The sequence below is a fragment of the Vulpes lagopus genome, chromosome 22 (genome assembly GCF_018345385.1).
Source record: "Vulpes lagopus strain Blue_001 chromosome 22, ASM1834538v1, whole genome shotgun sequence".
Taxonomy (NCBI): domain Eukaryota; kingdom Metazoa; phylum Chordata; class Mammalia; order Carnivora; family Canidae; genus Vulpes; species Vulpes lagopus.
The window spans coordinates 22,330,381-22,351,159 of record NC_054845.1 but is presented as its reverse complement, the minus strand read 5'-3'; the positions used below and the strand labels follow the sequence as shown (position 1 = coordinate 22,351,159).

At 35.5% G+C, this 20,779-nt stretch overlaps 1 protein-coding gene across 2 annotated transcripts in view; it reads left to right on the top strand.

Moving 5' to 3' along the window:
• Positions 1–20,779, top strand: part of ABCA12 (ATP binding cassette subfamily A member 12) — a 288,195-nt gene that overhangs the window by 178,755 nt on the left and 88,661 nt on the right. For both annotated transcript variants that reach the window (XM_041736980.1, XM_041736981.1), the window contains 5 exons: positions 2,721–2,818; positions 5,455–5,640; positions 7,540–7,718; positions 13,585–13,697; positions 18,562–18,634. In XM_041736980.1, coding sequence (XP_041592914.1) covers positions 2,721–2,818; positions 5,455–5,640; positions 7,540–7,718; positions 13,585–13,697; positions 18,562–18,634 — 649 coding nt within the window. The remainder of the gene's footprint in view (positions 1–2,720; positions 2,819–5,454; positions 5,641–7,539; positions 7,719–13,584; positions 13,698–18,561; positions 18,635–20,779) is intronic.

The window sequence follows — 20,779 nt, the reverse complement described above, 5'->3', positions numbered from 1 at the left end:
AAGAGGATCACTCATGTTGATGAGCACGAGGAATGTACAGATTGTGGAATCACCGTACTGTATACGGAAACTCATGTAATACTGTCTGTTAATCATACTTCAAGTTTGAAAAAGAAAAAAAAAGTTATTGGATTGAAATCTCAGAGATCGGGCAGCCCCTGTGGCTTAGCGGTTTAGCGCCACCTTCAGCCCGGGGTGTGATCCTGGAGACCCGGGATCGAGTACCACGTCGGGCTCCCTGCATGGAGCCTGCTTCTCCCTCTGCCTGTGTCTCTGCCTCTCTCTCTCTGTCTCCATGTCTCTCATGAATAAATAAATAAAATCTTAAAAAAAAAAAAAGAAAAAAAGAAATCTCAGATATTTGTCCAAACGAGGCCCAACAAAGTTACGTGCCCTGTCCATGCTTATCCAGCAGACCGGGTTCTAGAGTAACAGCCAAGCCAGGACTCTTTCCACTATATCCTTACTCCTCTCTCTCAGCGCTCAGTATCATAGTCTTTAAATGGGACTGTGTGCTTCCTTTATAGCTACACCAGGGACCCTCACACTTGAGAGTGCAGAAAACCTTCCAGCTGAGCTGCATGAGCCTTACACCAAGTAATTCTGACACCGATGGTCATGAGACACCCATAAGAAGCTGTAAATTGGAAATAAACTAAAAAGCAGGACTGTTTTACATTCATTTGACAAATATTTATTAGGTGCCTGCTATCATGTAAGCTCAGTCGTATCTCTGGGGGATATATTAGTGAACAAAACGAAGATTCCTGTATGTTTGTAATGTGATTGGTGCTCTGAAATAAAAAAAAGAAGTACTGTTAAAAATGCCATGGAATATATAAGATTCTATAACATTGTGTAAGTTGGTACAGCCACTGTGGAAAACAGTATGGAGTTTCCTCAAGAAACGAAAAATAGAAATACCGCATGATCCAATAATTCTACTACTGGGTATTTACTCAAATAAAATGAAATACTAATTTGAAAAGATATATGCACCCTTTGTTTACTGCAGCTTTATTTACAATACCCAAGACATGGGGCAGCATAAGTGTTCATTGATAGGTAAAATAGGATAAAGTTGATGTGGTGTACACACACACACACACACACACACACACACACATACACACACTGGAATATTATGCCACCATAAAAAAGGATGAGATCTTGCCATTTGCAACAACAGGACAGACCTAGAGGGTATTATGCGAAGTAAAATAAGCCAGACTGAGAGAGATAAATACCATATGAGTTCATTCATAAATGGAATCTAAAAAAACAAAACAAATGAATAAACAAACAAGAAGAATCAGGCCTATAAATACAGAGAACAAATTGATGGTTGTCAGAGGGAAGGAAATAGTGGAGGAGGGACAGACAATATAGGTGAAGGGGCATGGGAGATACAAGACTCCACTTACAGAATAAATAAGTCACAGCAGTAAAGGGCACAGAATAGGGAATACGGAATATAGTCGATGATGTTGTCATAGTATTATATGGTGATAGATGATAGCTGCACTTGTGAGCATAGCATAACATATAGGGAGGTTGAATCACTATGTTGTACCCCTAAAACTAACGTAACACTGTATGTGAACTATACGCAAATAAAAACAAAAAACTATGACATTAAATAACATTCCAATACAGGTTGATGGACCAAATGACAAAGGTCCTGTGTTAATGTAGTAGGAATATAGTAGTGAGTGGTTCTGAGGAGTTAATGTTCTGTTGTGAATGATCTGAGGGTATTTGGCTGAGTAGCTTAAAGCACAGTAGAAATAAGATCATGGTGTTGTGATCTAGTAAGCTCTGTCTTTGCTCAGTAGCCACAGATTATGTTTTTACCCTGGCCACTCATCTCACAAATGTATCACCTTGATCCAGAGGAATCAGTTGGTAAATTCTTCAGCCCCACGGGCATTATAACAAAACTTAGGCCACCATGATAATAGATCACTCTATCTTTGAATACTAAGATTCTTTGCTGTGAGGATAACAAAGTATGTGTGTCCAAAACTTATTAAAGGTAACATACTGGCCTAATGAACATCCATGCTATAGGTATGAACATAATCTTCTAGCTAATACTCCTAACCACAATACCCTACCACATCATAAATAGTACTAGATGAGGCTACTTTGAGAATTACTTAATTAGAGTATATTGTAGTTTGGACTAATTGCTTCATCCCATTTATTTGATCTGAAATATCTTTCAGAAAACACTTTGGGGAGGAAAGAATTTATGATCCTAAGCAGATTTCAGCCTCCCAATTGAATAATTAAAAAGAAAACCATTATCACCAGATGTGCATTGGCAGATCCTTTGAACAGATGTTAGATATGATGGATCTGTGGAGCTTGTAGAGGCACCTTAAATCCTCTAAGCCTGCACAGAAATGATTCACTTTATTAGGCAATAATATTGGTGATGAAGTTTAATGACATAAACTGGAATGAAAGCAAATGACATCTAAAATGATTGGAAGAAACCCAAGAGCAGACCAAAACCATCACAATTTTATGTGAAAAGAAATAATAATGGAATTTGCCATTTTGCCAGTACAAAACTTTCATGGAAGTTGCATATTTGAGCACATTTTTGCTGTGGGGTATGTAAGGGCACAAGTGATATTTATGGATTCTTATGCGAATCTGCCCATTTTTGTGTATTTGTTTAGAATGTTAATCTGTTCTTTCTTCTATTACAGCCACAGTATTTCCCAGTCCAAGTTCTGTTTTGAAAAGCACTGGAACAGATACTTTCAATAGTAGTCAAGTCCTTGCCCGGATCCTTGGTTTGGAAAAGGTAATTTCACTCAGTTTTATAATGGGCTGATAATAAATAGCAGTTGAACAAATGCTTCTTAGCTTAATAAAAGGATCTCCCAAATAGGAAGATATTTGGGACCCCCTCCCATTTGGAGTAATGTCTCAGGGAGATTCTTTTCTCAGGAACCTTTCCATAAAAAAAGCTTAATTCTCCAACATTCTGAATTCTTTTTAAGGTCTTGGACATTTTATTTCCCTGTTAAGTGCCTTAATCAAAGTTAAGATTATCCTTTAGTAAGAGATAGAGTCACATTATATATGATCTTCTAATTTTCTGAAACAGGGAAGGGAAAAAAGGTACATGACAGCAAATGAAGCTCTAATATGAAATTTGCTGCCTCATCCATACTGATAATGCCTTTGGAAAATTTGGAGCTATGGAAAATACCTCCCTAAAGTAGTAAAATTCTTTTCTTTAGCATAGTTTGGAGAGCTTGCCAATGGATCCTTCTTATTTTAAGATTCCAACTGGCAAAAAAATAATTTCTATCAGAGGCATAAACTGGCAGCCTGTGAGCTAAATGTGTGTGTGTGTGTGTGTGTGTGTGTGTGTGTGTGTGTGTGTGTGTAGGGATCTTAGGTAATTGAATTTGAATGCCTTTAGGCAGAACGGGTACTCTTCTGTTGACCACAATCCTGACTTTTCCTTACTGTCTTTCATCCAGCCAGACTCCTACTTTTATTTGGCTGGCCCCTGCTCTATGTGCTCTTCAGAAATTAAAGAGATCATTTTTTTCAATAGTTGCTAATGGACTTCTGTCTCTCTTGCTCACTGTCTCTCTCGGTCATACACACGTGCACACATACGCAATCCATGTTTTGTGTAGTAGACACTTCTTCCATCTGGATGGAACATAGGATATAGGACATAGCTTTGACTTTTATTCATTCTTCAGTGATCATAACCTCTGCTACTTAATATGTCTCTGTTAGTTACCTTTGAATTAACATTCTGTGTGAGGCATCTTCATAAACTGGTTTATGTAAATAAGCCAAAGGACCATGCAAATAGGGTAGGGATTCCAGCAAAGCCATTTTTAAGCATCAAGGCAGTTCTGTCAGTGTGGGCTGAAATATAAGACTTTCCTGTTCAGTTTAGTCTAGACGTTGAAAGTCCAGTTCCAACGAGAATAATATTTGAGATACCTAAAGCTCCCTATTTGGCATAAGAAGCCCCCAGTATGCTCAGTTAATTCCAATTTAAAGGCTCCCTAAATCAGGCCAGCAATGTAAATGGGGAGAAAGTTATTTTATTCCATTCCATTTCTTCCATATTAGTTTTTAGAAGCAAACAGTCTTCCCTGGATCAGTTAAATTCTTTAATATCTAGGATAACAACACTATTCTCAAAGATACACTTCATTGTATTGAAACTCCCACATTCTCTTTCTCACACGGAATGAAATTTCAGAATCTTGTGAGGCAGCACAGAGTCATATATCCAGTGGAGATAAGTCAAAAATGAATTTTCTATGTATAGATACATATTTTTAGAGTAGTTGCAGCAGAGAAGGGATGTAAAAATTAGGATGACATATTGATGCCTGTGTCAGCAATCTCTCTCAATCTCTCTGATTCCTTTCTTTCTCTTTGCTGCTTTTTTGCAACCTTTGCAAAAATGAGTAGAGAAATCATTTTGGAGTGAGTTTATGTGTAATGTTAAGAAAGAGATATGGATGAATGACTAGAAGACTTGGCACTTCTAGTATATCCTAGAATTAGTGGATCCTGTCTTATTCCATTCACTTAGAAGCTGCGTCACTGGAAGGCAGAGTGTAGCTTTTGTGACATAATCTTAAAGGGGAAGATAAAGTTAATTGGCCCTCACTCATGGGGTTCTAAGAATTAATTGTTAGAAAGGACCCATTCAACATTATAAATAAATATAATTGGCTCTGTAAATACCTAAACAACTTAAAATAATGAATGTGATCACTATTATACCTGAAATTAGTGCTGTGTCTATGACTGGTCTGTACTGTGAAATATATGAAAGACTTACGATTCCATCACAGAAACACTTTCCAATCATTGCTATTGTAAATTATATACTTTTATGTGTTTTTATATATATTTTCCTTTTCTCTTCATAAGTATAATTCCTAAATGAAGTATTTGCTTTGCAGATGAAACATAATCCATGTTGGTCCACTCTCTAAAAAAAAAAACTACTGTGGGTTTTGGAAGCCAAAGCTCCTCCTCTCTGGAAGTCTTCCAAAGATCGCAGCCAGTTTCCCTTGAAGTGTCACAAAGAGTTAGGACAATCGAATTTGCTGCTTAAATGCCTAGGAAAAAACTCAGATTTTAAGTCTGAAGATTTTTGTCAGAAAAGATCTGATGCATTTAGCTTCTCTGGTCAGACAGGAAATCAATTAAACAAATCATATATGAATCATTTAAAACATAACAATGACAAGAATTACCACATTCACACATTCTCTTGTAACTTTTCATAAATAAACCAAATGTATTTTGGTGTTATTTTAAAACCAGCTATAATGTAGGAGCCTTAAAATAGCTATTCTAAAGGTAAGTCAGTTTCCTTGAAGACTAGACAACTTTATATCTATATTTATTAACATATTATTTCACTCTTCTCACACGTATTTTTAGCTGTTAGAGCAAAATTCAACTTCAGAAGACATACGAAGAAAACTGTGTGAGAGCTATCCAGACTATATCACTCGTTACGCCTTCTCTTGGACCACTCTGGGGAAAAACGTTTTTAACAAATTTTGCCTATCAAATATGACTTTTTTAGAGTCTTCTCTCCATGAACTAACCAACCAATTCTCTCAGGTGAGTGTAAATATTTTAATTTGATCAGGACATCTTAAACAATGAAAGGAAATGTATTGTTTCCATTCTTGTATCCACAAGGTGATTCCACTTGAGTCAGAGAGTAAGTCTATAACCTACATGGCCTGGGAAATGCTGACTGGAATATGTGCTCACGCTTGGCATGGATTCCTCACACAGAGGTTCACACACAATATCTAAGTCATGTCTGCTTTGCATTTAAAGGTGCAAGATTTAAAAATAAATATAAATAAATAAATAAATAAATAAGCAAGATTGAAATTATTACAATGTTGGACTGAAAATATTGCACTATGGATATTATAAACATATCTTTGTAGATGGTTTTGCTCTATGGTGAATGAAGATTGTTTTGTCTGAGCTATTTAAGGAAGATTACTCAGGCTGTAATAGTGTAGTAATTAAACTATTGGAGCCATATAACTCTCAGCCCCCGTGGCTCAGTGGTTTAGTGCCGCCTGCAGACCAGGGCATGATCCTGGAGATCCTGGATCGAGTCCCACGTCAGGCTCTCTGCATGGAGCCTGCTTCTCCCTCTGCCTGTGCCTCTGCCTCTCATTCTCTCTCTGTGTTTCTATGAATAAATAAATAAAATCTTTAAAAAAAAAGTTAGAATAATGGGTTATCTTTTTAATTTTTCACATTAACATCAAACTTACTTAAAAAATCTGATTTTTGATGAGACGATATGTCCCTCTCTTCAAAACATTATATATTGGGGTCAAGGAGTTTATATTGTAAAGCGGTAATGACCACTTTTATATGCTATTCTTAAATTATGATGTGCAAAGAAGGTACCCATAGTCTACATTTAATGAACCCCCATATACAATGAAGATCACAAAAATACTCAGAATTTTCTTGAAATTTTATAAACAGGAATAAATGAAACATATCCACTTTTGATACTTTCCTCTTGATTCTCTGAATTTTATTGTAGTTTTTGTTAAGTACAGAATGCTTGAATTACCTTTAGTAATCTGAGTTTTCTAAATGAACCAGATTAGAGACACTGTTATAATAACCCCAATTCAACATAGAGCACTTAAAATGCTTTCTAAACAAATTCAGCAGTCATGTAGGGTAGAATGTGTGGTTAAGAATACATTGTTCAAAATCACATTCTCAGCATGAAAGAACTTGAATTACAACTGAACACAAAGCCTGACTTTACCAGTAAGAATGAGTTTATTAAGAAAATTACTTCGGGTGGGAATATAATGAAGACATACTTTACTTTGAAAGTACTCATTGGGTCCTATGATCCAGAGCAAGAGCAAAAGTCACAGTTTTTGTTATTTGTTTGCTTATAATATAAAAATGTGATTAATAAATAGATTCACTCACCGTAAATCATTTATTATAACTAAAGTTTCTGGTATGGCAACAGAACTTTGGAAATATTTTATTCCACTAAGTATGTGTGTATGTGTAATTATGGTAGCAAATATATATAGTTGTAAGGGTTCTGAACGCAAATAATAATTAAGATAAAGTCTGCTAATAGACACAGAGAAGATATGTCTATAACTCCTAAACCAGATCCTAGGGAAAAGCAAAAACATTTCTCAGACTCTAATTTCATTTTAAGAAATTAATTTTAATTTTCAAAAATGCAATTTAAAATCTTTCTTATAAATACAGCTAAAAATATAACCAAATTTGAAATATGCCAATTTCTGGAGGTATAGAAAAAAATCCAATTATGTTTAAGGACATTAAAAAGTGTTGTAATTTTTCCAAGCAAAGAATGACTTCAAAGTATATGGAAATCAGAAAGAATTATGTGAAAATCTAAATTTTTAATGCTTTTGAAAACGGTAAGTCATATGATACAAATGCTGAACTCTCATTTTGCCCTGTTTGTTATTTTATAAGATATCAAGTGATCCCAGCAACCAGAAGACAGTATTCCAGGAAATGGTCAAAGTGCTGTCCTTCTTCTCACAAGTCCAAGAGCAGACCGCTGTGTGGCAGCTTCTTTCTAGTTTTCCAAATGTGTTCCAGAATGACACAACACTAAGCAATCTACTTGATGTTCTTCGAAATGCAAACAGGTAAGAAAATACAAGAATCAAGTGGAACAAAGAAATTTTTTTTTAATGTTACCTGTGAGGATCACTGCTAGGTAAGTAATTTAAACATGGGGCAAATAATCCTTCATGCTTTATTGCAAATTTAGCAATGAAGATGAGGGCATTGGTTAAGCAAAGGCAAAACACACACTACAGTCATCAGGGCTATCCAAGAGTATGTGAGGAAGTGAGGGAGGGATCTTTTTTTTTAAAGATCTTTTTATTTATTTATTCTTGAGAGACACAGAGGCAGAGACATAGGCAGAGGGAGAAGCAGGCTCCCTGTGGGGAGCCTGATATGGGACTCGATCTCAGGACCCCAGGATCATGACCTGAGCCAAAGGCAGATGCTCAACCACAGGCCCCCCCCAAGCCCCCCAGAAGGATCTATTATCAGTTGTTATTGCAGACCTTTTGAGAAAGAGGTGTATAAAAGGACCAATAGTCAATTAGAACATTGGCTCAGGCTCATTCAGGGGCAACCAGCACTCTGTGCATTTAGCATTTAAACTGCCCAAGAATAAACTGTCCCACTGGGTTTTAGTTGATACCATCCAATGTAAAATAACCTGTTGGTTGGAGTTTTGAATTGAGTCACCTCAGTGGGGTTGGCTTCCAACACGTGCAGCCAACCTATAAATAAATGATTTCAAAACTTGCATACTAGTTTGGCTTTGTTTGGCACAAAGATCTGAAATTATTTTTGCAGAAGAAACCCCTTTAAGGCTACTTTCCTTATAAAAGAGTTCAGACTAGCGTTTCGAATTTAATGGAATCGTACTTAGTTTGACTTTGACTCCTGTGTAGCTGATTTAGAAATGCACATTGAAGACAACAACAACACTACATCAACAACTATCAGTTATTGTGTGTCTGTTTTATACCAGACACTTTACTGAGTCCTTTATATATACCACATTAAACACTACAACTAAACTAGTGTTTATTTTGTAAATGATGTGACAAAGGGTCAAGAAAATGAAATATTTGATGATTATACAGCAAGGAAGATTTAATCCTGAGTTTTCTAACTCCAGAATCCAGGCTGCCTCTCTAATATGCCACTAAGAACACAACGTATTCCATCTCTAATGTCTGAAGTACCAGAAGAGAGTGTTCTCATCTTCTTTGGAAAGCTTCCAAGAGCTTCCAAAGACCTTATAATAAGACCTTATGTTGGTGCATTAATCTCTTTTGATTCCACAACAATGCTATCAGATTGAGACAACTGATATCTCCATTTTGTAGAAGAGGAAACAAAGCTTTTCAAATGACCTAGCCAAAGTTCTAGAACTAGTAAGTGGCAAAGATAGGACTCAGGGCCGAGGAATCCAAAGCCAAGTCCTATGCTCCTTCCACAGTAGCACATCATAACTAAATTACAGAAGGAGCAAGATCTTAAGAAGTTTGGTTCTCTAGACTTGTCCTCATTTTAGCAGTTGGGGTGATTTTCACTCACCCAGAATTTTGACACTTCATCCCCTTGCTCTTATTTGTATTCTGTTTTAACAAGCAAATGGATAAATCAATTAAAAGAGAAAGAGAATCATTTGAATCACATAGTGTAGCAATAAAAAGAGTCAAAGTAACAATCAGACCACATTAAGACATCACTACACACTCACACTAGAATGTATAAAATTTTAAAAGATGGACAAGCCCAATTGTTGGCAAAAATGTAGAACAGATAGAACTCTTTGGAATACAGTGTGATAGCTTCTAATGAAGTTAACAGTAGGCCCATATGAATTCTATTCTTGGATATTTACCCAATAAAATAAAAAACATATGCCCACATGAAGACTTATATGCTATGTTTACAGCAGATTTATTCATAATAGCTAAAAATTGGAGGAAAAAGCCAAATATCCATAAATAGAATTATAAAAGAATTATAGTTCATTTATAATTCTACTCAACAAGAAAAACAGATTACTGAATCACACAATAATGTAAATAAATATGAATATTATGCTGGCAAAAGAATCCAGTCCCCCCCCCCCCAAAAAAAAAGAACACCTACAGGATGTATAGGTATTATATTATTCCATTTATATGATGTTCTAAAATTGCTAAAATAAGTTTATTGCATTAGAAATTAGATGAGTGGGTCCCAGGACATCTCTTGGGGGAGCATGAGAAAACTTTCTGGGGATTATCGACATGCTTTTATGTCTTACTAGCGTAATGGCTGTATCAGTATACATATTTGTTAAAACTCACTGAATTATCACCTAAAATAAGTGCATATTATTGCATGTGAATTATACCTCAATGAAATTTGGCTAAGAAACAAAAAACAAAAATCCCACCAAATAATATTCCATATAAGATAGGAGATCCAAAAAATACTTTAGATTTAAAAACAAATAAGTAAATAAAATACTTTAGGCATTATTTTAGTGAAGTAAATTATGGGAATGCACTGTGGCTATTTTAACTGTCTTAAAATTTTAAATAAAATTGTTGTGTATTATAGCTTTATGCAATAGAGCATACTTTCTGTCAATAATTACAAATGTTGTAAACCCGTCTACATAATAATGAAAAAGAAGACAGAAATAGCTAAAAGAAATAGCTTCAAATTATTTGAAAGTAAATGACTCAGTCAGTTAAGCATCCAACTCTCGATTTTGGCTCAGGTCATGATCTTAGGATTATCAGGCCACACACTGGAGCCTGCTTGGGATTCTCTCTCTCCCTCCACCCTTCCCTCCTTAAGAAAAAAAAAAAAAGTGAATGACATTTGACTTTAAACAACTCTTTTTTTAAGTGGTCAATATTTAATTTAGCTTTTTATTACTAATTTATACACTTGTTCTTTTCTAGTATGATAGCCCTGGGCTACCACATGTGGATTTTACTAAAATTCTGAATTGTTAACTGTATTTAAATTGTAAACACTGATATTTCATTCAGTTAATGTTAACATTTTGAGTATCTTCGGAACAATGTTGGTATATGAACTTGCTTTTTCATCTGTCATTGTAATGAAATGGAAATACAGATTAAATATTTCTTTTTTTTTTAAAGATTTCTTTCTTCGTCTCTCTCTTTTTTTTTTTTTTTTTTGAGAGAGAGACTGTGCACATGAGTGAGAAAGGGGCAAAGGGAGAGGGGAAGACTTCCCAAGCAGACTTCCCATTGAGCATGGAGCCTGACATGGTGCTTTAATCCCAGGACCCTAAGATCATGACCTGAGCCAAAATCAAGTGGCAGACGTTTAACTGACTGAGTCACCCTGAACCCCCCTGAATATTTAAATATTCAATAAAAATTTAGCATCTGAGTTGAGATGCTCCAAAAATATAAAATTCATTCTGAGTTTTGAAAACTTAGAATAGTAAGAGATTTAAAATTATTTCATTAATAATTTTATATCAATTAGCTATTGACATAATAACATTTTGGATATATTGGATTCAATAGAATATTTTATTAAAATTAATTTCCTCTGTTTAACTTTTTTAAGATGACTACTATACAATTTAAATATGTGACTTGCATTATATTTCTATTGGAGAGTGCTTTGAAACCATTTTTTAGAGATAAATCTTCTTTATTACTGTTATTAAACTGACAGTGTAGTTAAGAGCCATACTTTCCTCACATAATTGACTGTATATGAAATTAGTTTCATTGGTTTATCTTACTCTTGTTGGTCAAGTAATAGGGATAAATGAACCCCACAAAAACTTTAGTCATTTCCCTCAAAAACTTTTTTATTTTTTTGAGGTATACATCATTATTAACCCATCACCAAAACTAAATTATATAATGTTAATGTTATGGCAGAAATTAGCAAAAATGAGCAACCCCCCAAAAACCATGAAGTCTATATGGAAAAAATGTATGTGATTTTCACCATTTATGAGAGAGCTGTGCTGAAATACAAATCATGAAAACTCTTTTGTAAAATTATCTTTACTTATGACTTTTGGGGGGTAACTTCTGTTTTTATGTGATAAAGAGCAGTGGGAAAAAGTCTGTGAAGTAAAATAAAAATATTTGATCAACGAATGGTTCAAAGGATTTCAGAGAGGATGAAGGCCAGGTGTCATTATTTTTAAGTTAAACGTTTTGGAAGAAAAAGATAAATTAAGTCTACTGACATTTAATTAACGATGTTAATAACAATAATGTTGACAGCTTTAATGAGATTGCCAATGGTTCAGTCTCTGAAGGTGTTACTGTTTGACAACAGAGCAGGTGAGTCAGGCAGAGGGCCAAGCTGGGAGAAGGCTGGCAGAAATCTGTACACTGAGACCATCTAACTTGTCTCTGCGGTCACCAGGATTTAGAAAACCCAAAGTCTGAGAACTGGAAGATTCTTTGGGCAAATATAAAAATGCCTGAGGTATCCACTGTTATATAGAGAGAGCACAGATGAAAAAAATACAGCTAAGCATCTATGGCCAAACACAATAACAAGTTACCAATGCCCATGGGCTCTGTGCAGGAAATCTCTGCCTTCCTCTTGCCCAGCAATGTTGGGTCAAAGTTTCAGTGTCAGAGGCAAGATTTAGAATGGAAAGAGTGTAAACTTTGAAATTAGACAATATCAGCTGCATGTATACATACTGGGCAACCTTGTTTACGTTAGGTAACTTTTCAAGCTCTAATTTTCCCATTGTAAAACAGGGCAAATAAAGTGGACTTTACAGAATCATTGGAGTACTAAATAAAATTATATATGTATGTGTGTATCTACACATATGCACATATCTATATGTGTACCTCATACTATACTAGAATCTAGAAGATGCTCAAAATTTACTTTTCTGAATACAGCTTTTATTCATAGCTAAGGAGCTGAAACTAAAATGACCTTCATCTAAATATTAAAAATGTCAAAAATACTGTAGAAAACCATGAAAATATGTGCACATACTAAATCTATTGCTGGAGTGAGCCTTTAGTTGACTAAGGTACATAGGGAAAAACTATTAGCTCATTTGTACATTTAGCCCTAAAATGGCAGAGTGTTAACAAAGCCTATTGTTCTAGTTACTACTCATGTAAATTAACACACTGTCCTTGATTATTGATATAAATCAGAGTATTTGGGAAATTCAGACATACAATGACAACTTTTTTTAATGTACTAATGACAATAAGGGAATTAAAAAGACATTTCTTAAGAAACAAATTGCTTTTTTGAAAGTATGGAATGAACTCAAGTGTAAGTGAATTTGCTGATTGGCCTTCCCCAGTGCAGACTGCCCATCTCATTTGTAACATAAAAATTCTAGGAAGATAGTGCCAGTTAGTCTGGATATTAATTTTGAGCTACCCTTGGAGCAGTGCCTACGGGACACTTAGAGGATAGAATGCAGTCTTTAATTAGGGCAAGCTCCATTTCTTTTTCAAAAATATTACCATTTGTTTAGCAAAAGATAAATTTTATCAAATGCTTAAGTAATTATTATTCCTGAAGTGGGGTCCCTTTTCTGGGTTTGATTTTTAATGAAAATATTTTCCAGTATTTAATTTTTCCTTTAAAAAGAGAAAAAAGGCATCCTTTCATTGGACCTTGCTTTTCCTAACCACCTACTTGTAAGTCTTAACAGAAACACTTGATGTGAACTTTACTCCCTCACTTTTAGGCTGTTGAATTCCCCAGTCTTTAGAATCCGGGAAACGTAATGTGCTCTGTCTGGTTCAAGAACATTTTGGGGGGATTTTGTGCATGAACAGACAAGTAATTAAACGACAAAAGCAGCATCTTGTCTCTTATGCTATAAAAATAATTTTCTATACTGTAGCCATTTTCTCCTTGAATTAACCTTTTGTTTCTGTCTGCAAACCCTGAAATGTGATCTGGTTTAATTGTTTTTTGACTCTCTAGTGCGCTGCTGGTCGTGCAGAAGGTTTATCCACATGTCACAACTAACGAAGGTTTCAAAACACTCCATAAATCTGTTAAACATCTGCTGTACACTCTGGACTCCCCAGCTCGAGGTATTATAGTTCCAGCTTACTCTATTCTGTTATGATCATGATGTGAAGCCTGTTGGAAATATAAAACAGAGTGCAACCGAAGTAATCATTTATAGATGATATTATTCTTAGGTAGCCAAATATGCCTCAATGAAATCTGGATCTCTAGCTAATCAAAGAAAGGGAGAAATGGCCAAAAAAGAGGCTGTGACTTTTGAGAATTTTTATATTTAGGTGAAAATTATCTCTCTTAGTTTGTAAAGCTGTGTTTATACTTGATATAGAAAATAAATAATCAGGACCAAGCCTCAACAAATAGATTTCTACCACTTTTTCAAATAAAAGCCTACACTGAATTGTGGTATTTTTACCCTCATTTCCAAATTTTGACTTTTTATTCGAGATGAATCTTTCATTGGTAAAAATATATATCGGGACATCTGGGTGGCTTGGCAGTTTAGTGCCTGCCTTCGGCCCAGGGTGTGATCCTGGAGTCCCGGGATCGAGTCCCACATTGGGCTCCCCACAGACAGCCTGCTTCTCCCTCTGCCTGTGTCTCTGCCTCTCTCTCTCTCTCTCTCTCTCTCTCTGTCTCTCATGAATAAATAAATAAATTATACACACACACACACATATATATATATATCCCTTAACCAGACATCTTGAAAATATATGATGAACATCTGTGTAATAGACTGTCATTCCCAGTAAGACAAGACATGTTTCTAGTGAGTCATATAATGTCATCTTTGCATATGTAAAATAGCATTATATACCACATGCATGGAAATACACAGATACATACACACAGGCACATATAAACAAAGATTTAGGGTTGTAAGGAATCAATCTCTACTCTCAGGTACCAAGTAAAATGTTTGGTACTTGGTTGGCTGAGTTTGTTAGTTTTCAAATATGTAGATTTTACCTTTGGATTACAAATTAAGTATCCTGAGAGCATCAGGTCACAAGCTGATTGTTCATTATACTATTGCTCATTAAACTGTTAGTTTTCCTATGGATAGCAAGTTTGGATAGGCTTTGCAGAATTCTCCTTGGACGATCTAACATACCATTGGAAACCAATTTCTGTGAGGCTAGAGCATTTTTTTTTGTATATATAATTACAGAATTAATGACTAGTTTGCAAGATTGATTGTTGTTAAATTTAATGGTCTTGACAAACATTGGGAAAAAAATGCTTGTTCTTTAAAAAAAAAAAAAAGTCCTGGCCAGAAAACCAGACTGTACACTAACAAACACTAATTATTTCCTCTGTATTTTTTTATTTGCATTTTGAAGACTTGAGAACTTTGAGTTTCTTCTTACCATTCTTTTTCTTTTCATCTTCAGACTCACACCTTGTAATTATATAAGTTAAGGGATAAAGTTAAAAAAAAAATCTTACAAAGGACAAAAAAGCTCATCAGTGGTCTACTTAGAAGCCAAAGAAGTAAGCACCACTTCTAATTAACTGAAGCATCAAAACACTTTTCCTGGCGAACAGTACAGCTCAGTTTTCAATATTTAAGAATGGTCCTGTCTCAGGTCTATGAACATGCTAATGATTTTACATGTATTAAAACATGTTTTGGGTGGTCAGGTTGACCAGGAAATACAATCAAAGAAATATGTTATTTATAAAATTAGAGCCGCTTACATTTGTTTGTGTTTTTAATTTCCTGCACTTGCGACTTCTTTGGTCTGAAGATTAATAAAAGTCAATTAAAGTCTTTAAAGTCAATTCTTGGAAAACATTAGCCCCAAATCCCTACCTGCTTGAGTGGAAATTTTGTGGTCTTTGAAAAATTCTTCTAGTTATTCCTGGGAGTTCTTCAGAGAACTAAAACTTGTCATTGAAGGCTGAACCGGTGGCCCTAGTTCAACAGTGCAAGGGCCTCTAGCCCCAAGTACAGACACCTCTATGTTGCCTAGGCCACCTGGTGCTTAGTCTTCATGGCTTTTTGGAGTATTTGTGAAACCGGCACACTTCTCCTTTGGCTTTGTACTCAGTTAAGCTGGAGTTGGGTATTGTCTCACAGCAAAGTTGCTTGGGCTCTCTCTAATGGATGACACGGTTCAGATAGCCTTGAATGTTTTGTACCACTCTTTCAAAGAAGAAAGATAAGAGTTAGTACTCTTTGTATCAATGCTAAGTGCTTTACTATCGTAAATCACTTTCTTCATGAAAATAAGTCTATGAGATAGAATTATTCTTCTATTTTTACAGACAAAGAAACTGAGGCATAAGGAGGCTGGGCACTTTGCCTATGTTACCTACCCTGCAAGTGACCAAAATGAGATTAGATAACCTCGATCTGTCTGTCCACAAAGCCAATTGCTTTAACTCTTTGCCAAATGGCCTTACTCACATTTACTTTCTGGGACATATACGCACTTGATTCCAAGATATTTCATGTGGTCATGCAAGTACCTGCCATCATCAGACCTCAAAATGGCTCCCACTTCTAGCCATTGTAGAGTTTGACTCATCATGACAGATTCCTTCCAACATAAGTTTTTCAACAACCAGGGAACCCTGGGTGGCTCAGCGGTTTAACGCCTGCCTTTGGCCCAGGGCGTGATCCTGGAAACCTGGGATCAAATCCCACGTCGGGCTCCCTGCATGGAGCCTGCTGCTCCCTCTGCCTATGTCTCTGCCTCTCTCTCTCTCTCTCTCTGTGACTATCATAAATAAATAAATAAATAAATAAATAAATAAATAAATAAATAAAGTTTTTCAACAACCATCCCCTCCATTCCTCTCTGCACTCTGATTCCTACAAACCTTTCCCATCTCCTGTCCATCTGTTATTCAACACACTGTAAGGTTTCTTTAGGAGACTACTCAGAGCCATGACAATATGAAGATTCTAATATACAGGAAGAAGATTGTCTCCTCAATTCCTGTCTTAGGGATCTAATTCTCAGCTCTGCCCTAGTGAAGATCCCTGCCTCACAGTTAATATGCTTTAGCATTTCCATTTATAAACACTGAGTTTTGAGAACAGGGATATCTTTGTGACTCATTAAAGTTTGCTCTTTTGCAAAGTAGTAAATTATATGAAATTACTTCTTTAAATGGAAAGCCATCCTTACTGATGAAAAGAGATTATTTGTGCACTAGATTTCTTTCTACATCTATGGGTACGTTTTTAAAATATGCCTAGCCCTACAAATAAAAAAACAAGTAAAGTCTTACTGTTTCAAAGCTCTGTAAAAGTTTGTATTTCACTAAAGCCTATTTAGTACATTATTTCTTCCAAGATATTTTATAGTCTAGAGGGAATAGTGGCCAGAGGGAAGAGTCCCTACTCAACGTCAGGGTCAAGTCTATCATTGATATATACAAAGCTAATTTCTATTAGTTACTCGTCCAAATAGTTTAATGAGGAAGAGAATTCTGTAACCATTTGGCATACAAATGCCAATAAACTTGCTCAGCATTACATAAGAATTTAAAGTGAGCAAGATTCGATCTTGGAAAAATTGTTTATATACTTTTACTTTGCAAATGTGTAAGTCCCAACAGAGCTCTATCCTTAATTCTTCTATATATGCATGCCAACAAATAATAGATATTACCATTATTAATTAAGCTTATTTATTCTGGGTATCTTCATTCTTGGTTCTTTACCTCACTGATGCATTGCTATCGCTAGAGCAATAACATTCAGCTACACCTTGAGCAGAACACAGGAAACCTCTGCTCTGCTGCACAGGAAGACTGAAAAAGCCCCTGTACCAAGTCCAAGCAATGGCAGAAACATTACTCATCCACCACTGATACAGAGGTGGACAAGGAGGTCTTTCATTTAGTGATAGTCTCTTTTACACACATCCTAATTTAAACAAACTCATTGATCAGCACCAGAAAAGTATGGATGATTGCATAGTTTTGCAATAGGACCTTTATAAAAGCCTTTAAGACACACTAACTAGGGACGATGAGAGAACAATTAATGCCAGTAATAAAATATGCTTCTGAAAGAGATTAGACCAGTGTTAAAAATATCAGCACTGAAAGATATTGGATTATAAGGAATAAGTAGTGTCTCAAGAGAAGACTGCAAAAATTGATTCCATTTCCCTAAAGGGGCTGAATGAAAGCTTCGGATTTATGATTTTTATTTATGCAGTAGCCATTAAAAGTACTCTCATGTTCAATTTTTCATGTGAATACTGTTGCACACTTATTCTTTTACGATACAATGTTATGTGGCAAGCTGAATCAGCAACCTATTTAACTTCTAGGGGCAATCCACAGTGTTGAATTAGACCTTCCCATATGGTTTCCATTAGTTAGCGAAGCTTTCCACACTTTGAACCTTCATATTATTTGAGACCACTCAGAACAGTTCTGTTAATATGAGCCAATTTGCATTCACAGCTGCATTCAGTTGAAATCAGTGGCTGCTTTTTGAAAGATGGAAAATATAGATTAGTGATAGCAGATGTTTCCTAAGGCTACATTCTTGACAACTGAAGGCAAAAAAATCCAGTGACCTGTAAGACTGAAACTGGGCCTCATTTGGTTAACAAATCACGTGGTAGGCAGTCTGCATTATAGTATTCAAGAGTCATCTATGCATACAGGTCTTAGGAGAAAATAACGTTTTGACAGAGAAAGAATTTCTTACAGAAATGCATGTGCTTGACCATTGGGGTTATTCTGATTAGCAGGCATCTATTATTTATAAATATCCTCACTGTTTCGAAAACAAAAAGAGCATAGCTATCCTTTGTAAAATCTTTTGGAGAAGAATTCTGCAGATTTTTCTGCATTTTCTTCCCATTTATTTACCTGTGATCATTTTTGCTATGAAAAATAAATCCTTGAAGCAAATATGTTTACTGCTTAATTATATAAATGTCATTTCTGCAGGTGGCTCTGATAATGTGACGCATGTGTGGCACGAGGAAGGTGGGCAGTTATCCCCAAGCAGCCTGGCTGCACAGTAAGTCTTCCTTTGTTGGTCTGTTGGTTTATTTCTGAACTAGTAGGTAACTTGTGTGAATAAGCAAGTGACACAATTTGTAAACATAATTCTTTTATCAGTTTGTAAGACTTTGAAATAGAAAAATCCACTGTTGACTGACCTAAGAAAAGGACATAGCTGAAATGTAGTAAAGTTGAAACTTATTTTTTCATATTATCCAGTGACACTTTTGGAGAATGCAACATGAGCATCTCTTTTTCAGTTGTGTCATTGTATATAACTAGATCCAGTGTGTCCTGTCTGGTTTGATTACCTTACGTCTCTGAGGAAAATCTAGGTGGAGGTCCAATTTCCAACTTTTTAAGGTCTTTCATTATGAAAGATATATAAGCATCTGATTTTTCACATTATGACTTATTTTATTTTATTATTTTATTTTTTTTAAGATTTTATTTATTTATTCATGAGAGATACAGAGAGAGAGGCAGGGACACAGGCAGAGGAAGAAGCAGGCTCCATGCAGGAAGCCCGATATGGGACTTGATCCTGGGTCTCCAGGATCAGGCCCTGGGCTGAAGGCGGGCTCTAAACCGGTGAGCCACCCAGGGATCCCATTATGACTTATTTTAGTTTTTAAAAATCATGATATTTCTTACACCAGTCAAGGTAATACAACATCTGTTTGCTTCTGTAGCATATGCGTGGGTAAAACTGTTTGTAGATCATTTAATTTTGGACTCTTATTGGGGCATGTGAATATATTGTCCCAGAAATAAGCAATGGAAATGACAACAGCAGTCTTGGCCTCTAAAGACCATTAATGTAAGCAGTTCTCTGAAGGAACTGTAATAATCATGGTAGGGAATGCATGCAGTTGCCTGTAGAAGCTGATTGAAGTAAATTCCTATAGCTCAAGGCAAATTTAGAGACTAGATGGCCTGTTATGTAAACGTTGTTTTGGCCTGATAAATTATACTATTGAATTTTTTTGACTTTCGTCCCAAAGGATATATTTCTGTGCTAATGGAAATTTGCACAAATAAAATAAAATAGTAGGATTTATTTTTAGCCATTATTTTTTTCTGAAATAGGATTTATGCAGTTGTTTATAATCTTTTTATTATTTAATGAGAAGTTCTCCAGCTCTGGGTAAATTCTAGGTAAATTCTTTCCATAAACAACCACCTCCTATGTCTACTCCCACCTCTAAGATGGCTGAAGCAGGTTCTCTTTCCAGAGCAATCAAGTGGCCTTGCACCCCGGCTAGGATGCCATATTCCAAATAGTCAGGTCTTTTAAACACATTCCTTATATAGCCATCAAAAATATTTAAAAAAAAAACACAACTTTGTATTGAGACCAGGCTTATTGTTGAAACCAGTACCTTTCTCAGAGCCTTGAGGATCCATAGCATTGATAATACTAGCACTTTAGACCACAGATTCTGCAGCTAGCTGGCAGTATTAGGAAGAATTCAGTACTTTTAAGATGGTTCTTGTTAAGATTGGTGAAATTAAGGAATTTCTTATCTTTGAACTTCCTTTACATTACCATTTTAAAATAATCACAGAGTGGCAATATTTGGCATAAGATAAAAGGTTTTTTTTTAGTCCAGAGTTTTCTAAAGAAGGCTGCTCAAAAATATTTTTCCCTCATTGCTTTTCTCCCTCTTTATTATTTTTGCCCTAAGGTTATTATTTGTATTATTCTGTGTGTGTGTGTGTATGTGTGTGCGCGCGCGCACATGCATATGTACACACATAAGCTCATCCTTCATTGCAAACATTTTTGGAAAAAAGTAGGATTATATACAAAGATACATAAATGGTTTAAAAGAATTATTAGATGTTTATACTAAAGAAGTGGCATGTAGATGTGGAATCTTAATTTTCAGAGTACATTAAACGCAATCGTCAAAATCTTGGCAGTCACATGTTTTTCCTGAAACTAAGAAGAATGGCTTGGATATTTCAAGGTCACTTTTAGTGCAACATTCTTCTACTTCTTCTATTTTAAGCTTGAAAATTCACCGTGAGAATTCCTTGTATCATTTCATGTAGAAGGTTAGACCAATATTTTGCTATTGAGCACTGTACCAGGATGCAAATGGCTCTATGCTATAATACTACAACACATGGAAATGGTTACCATTTTTTATGTGGA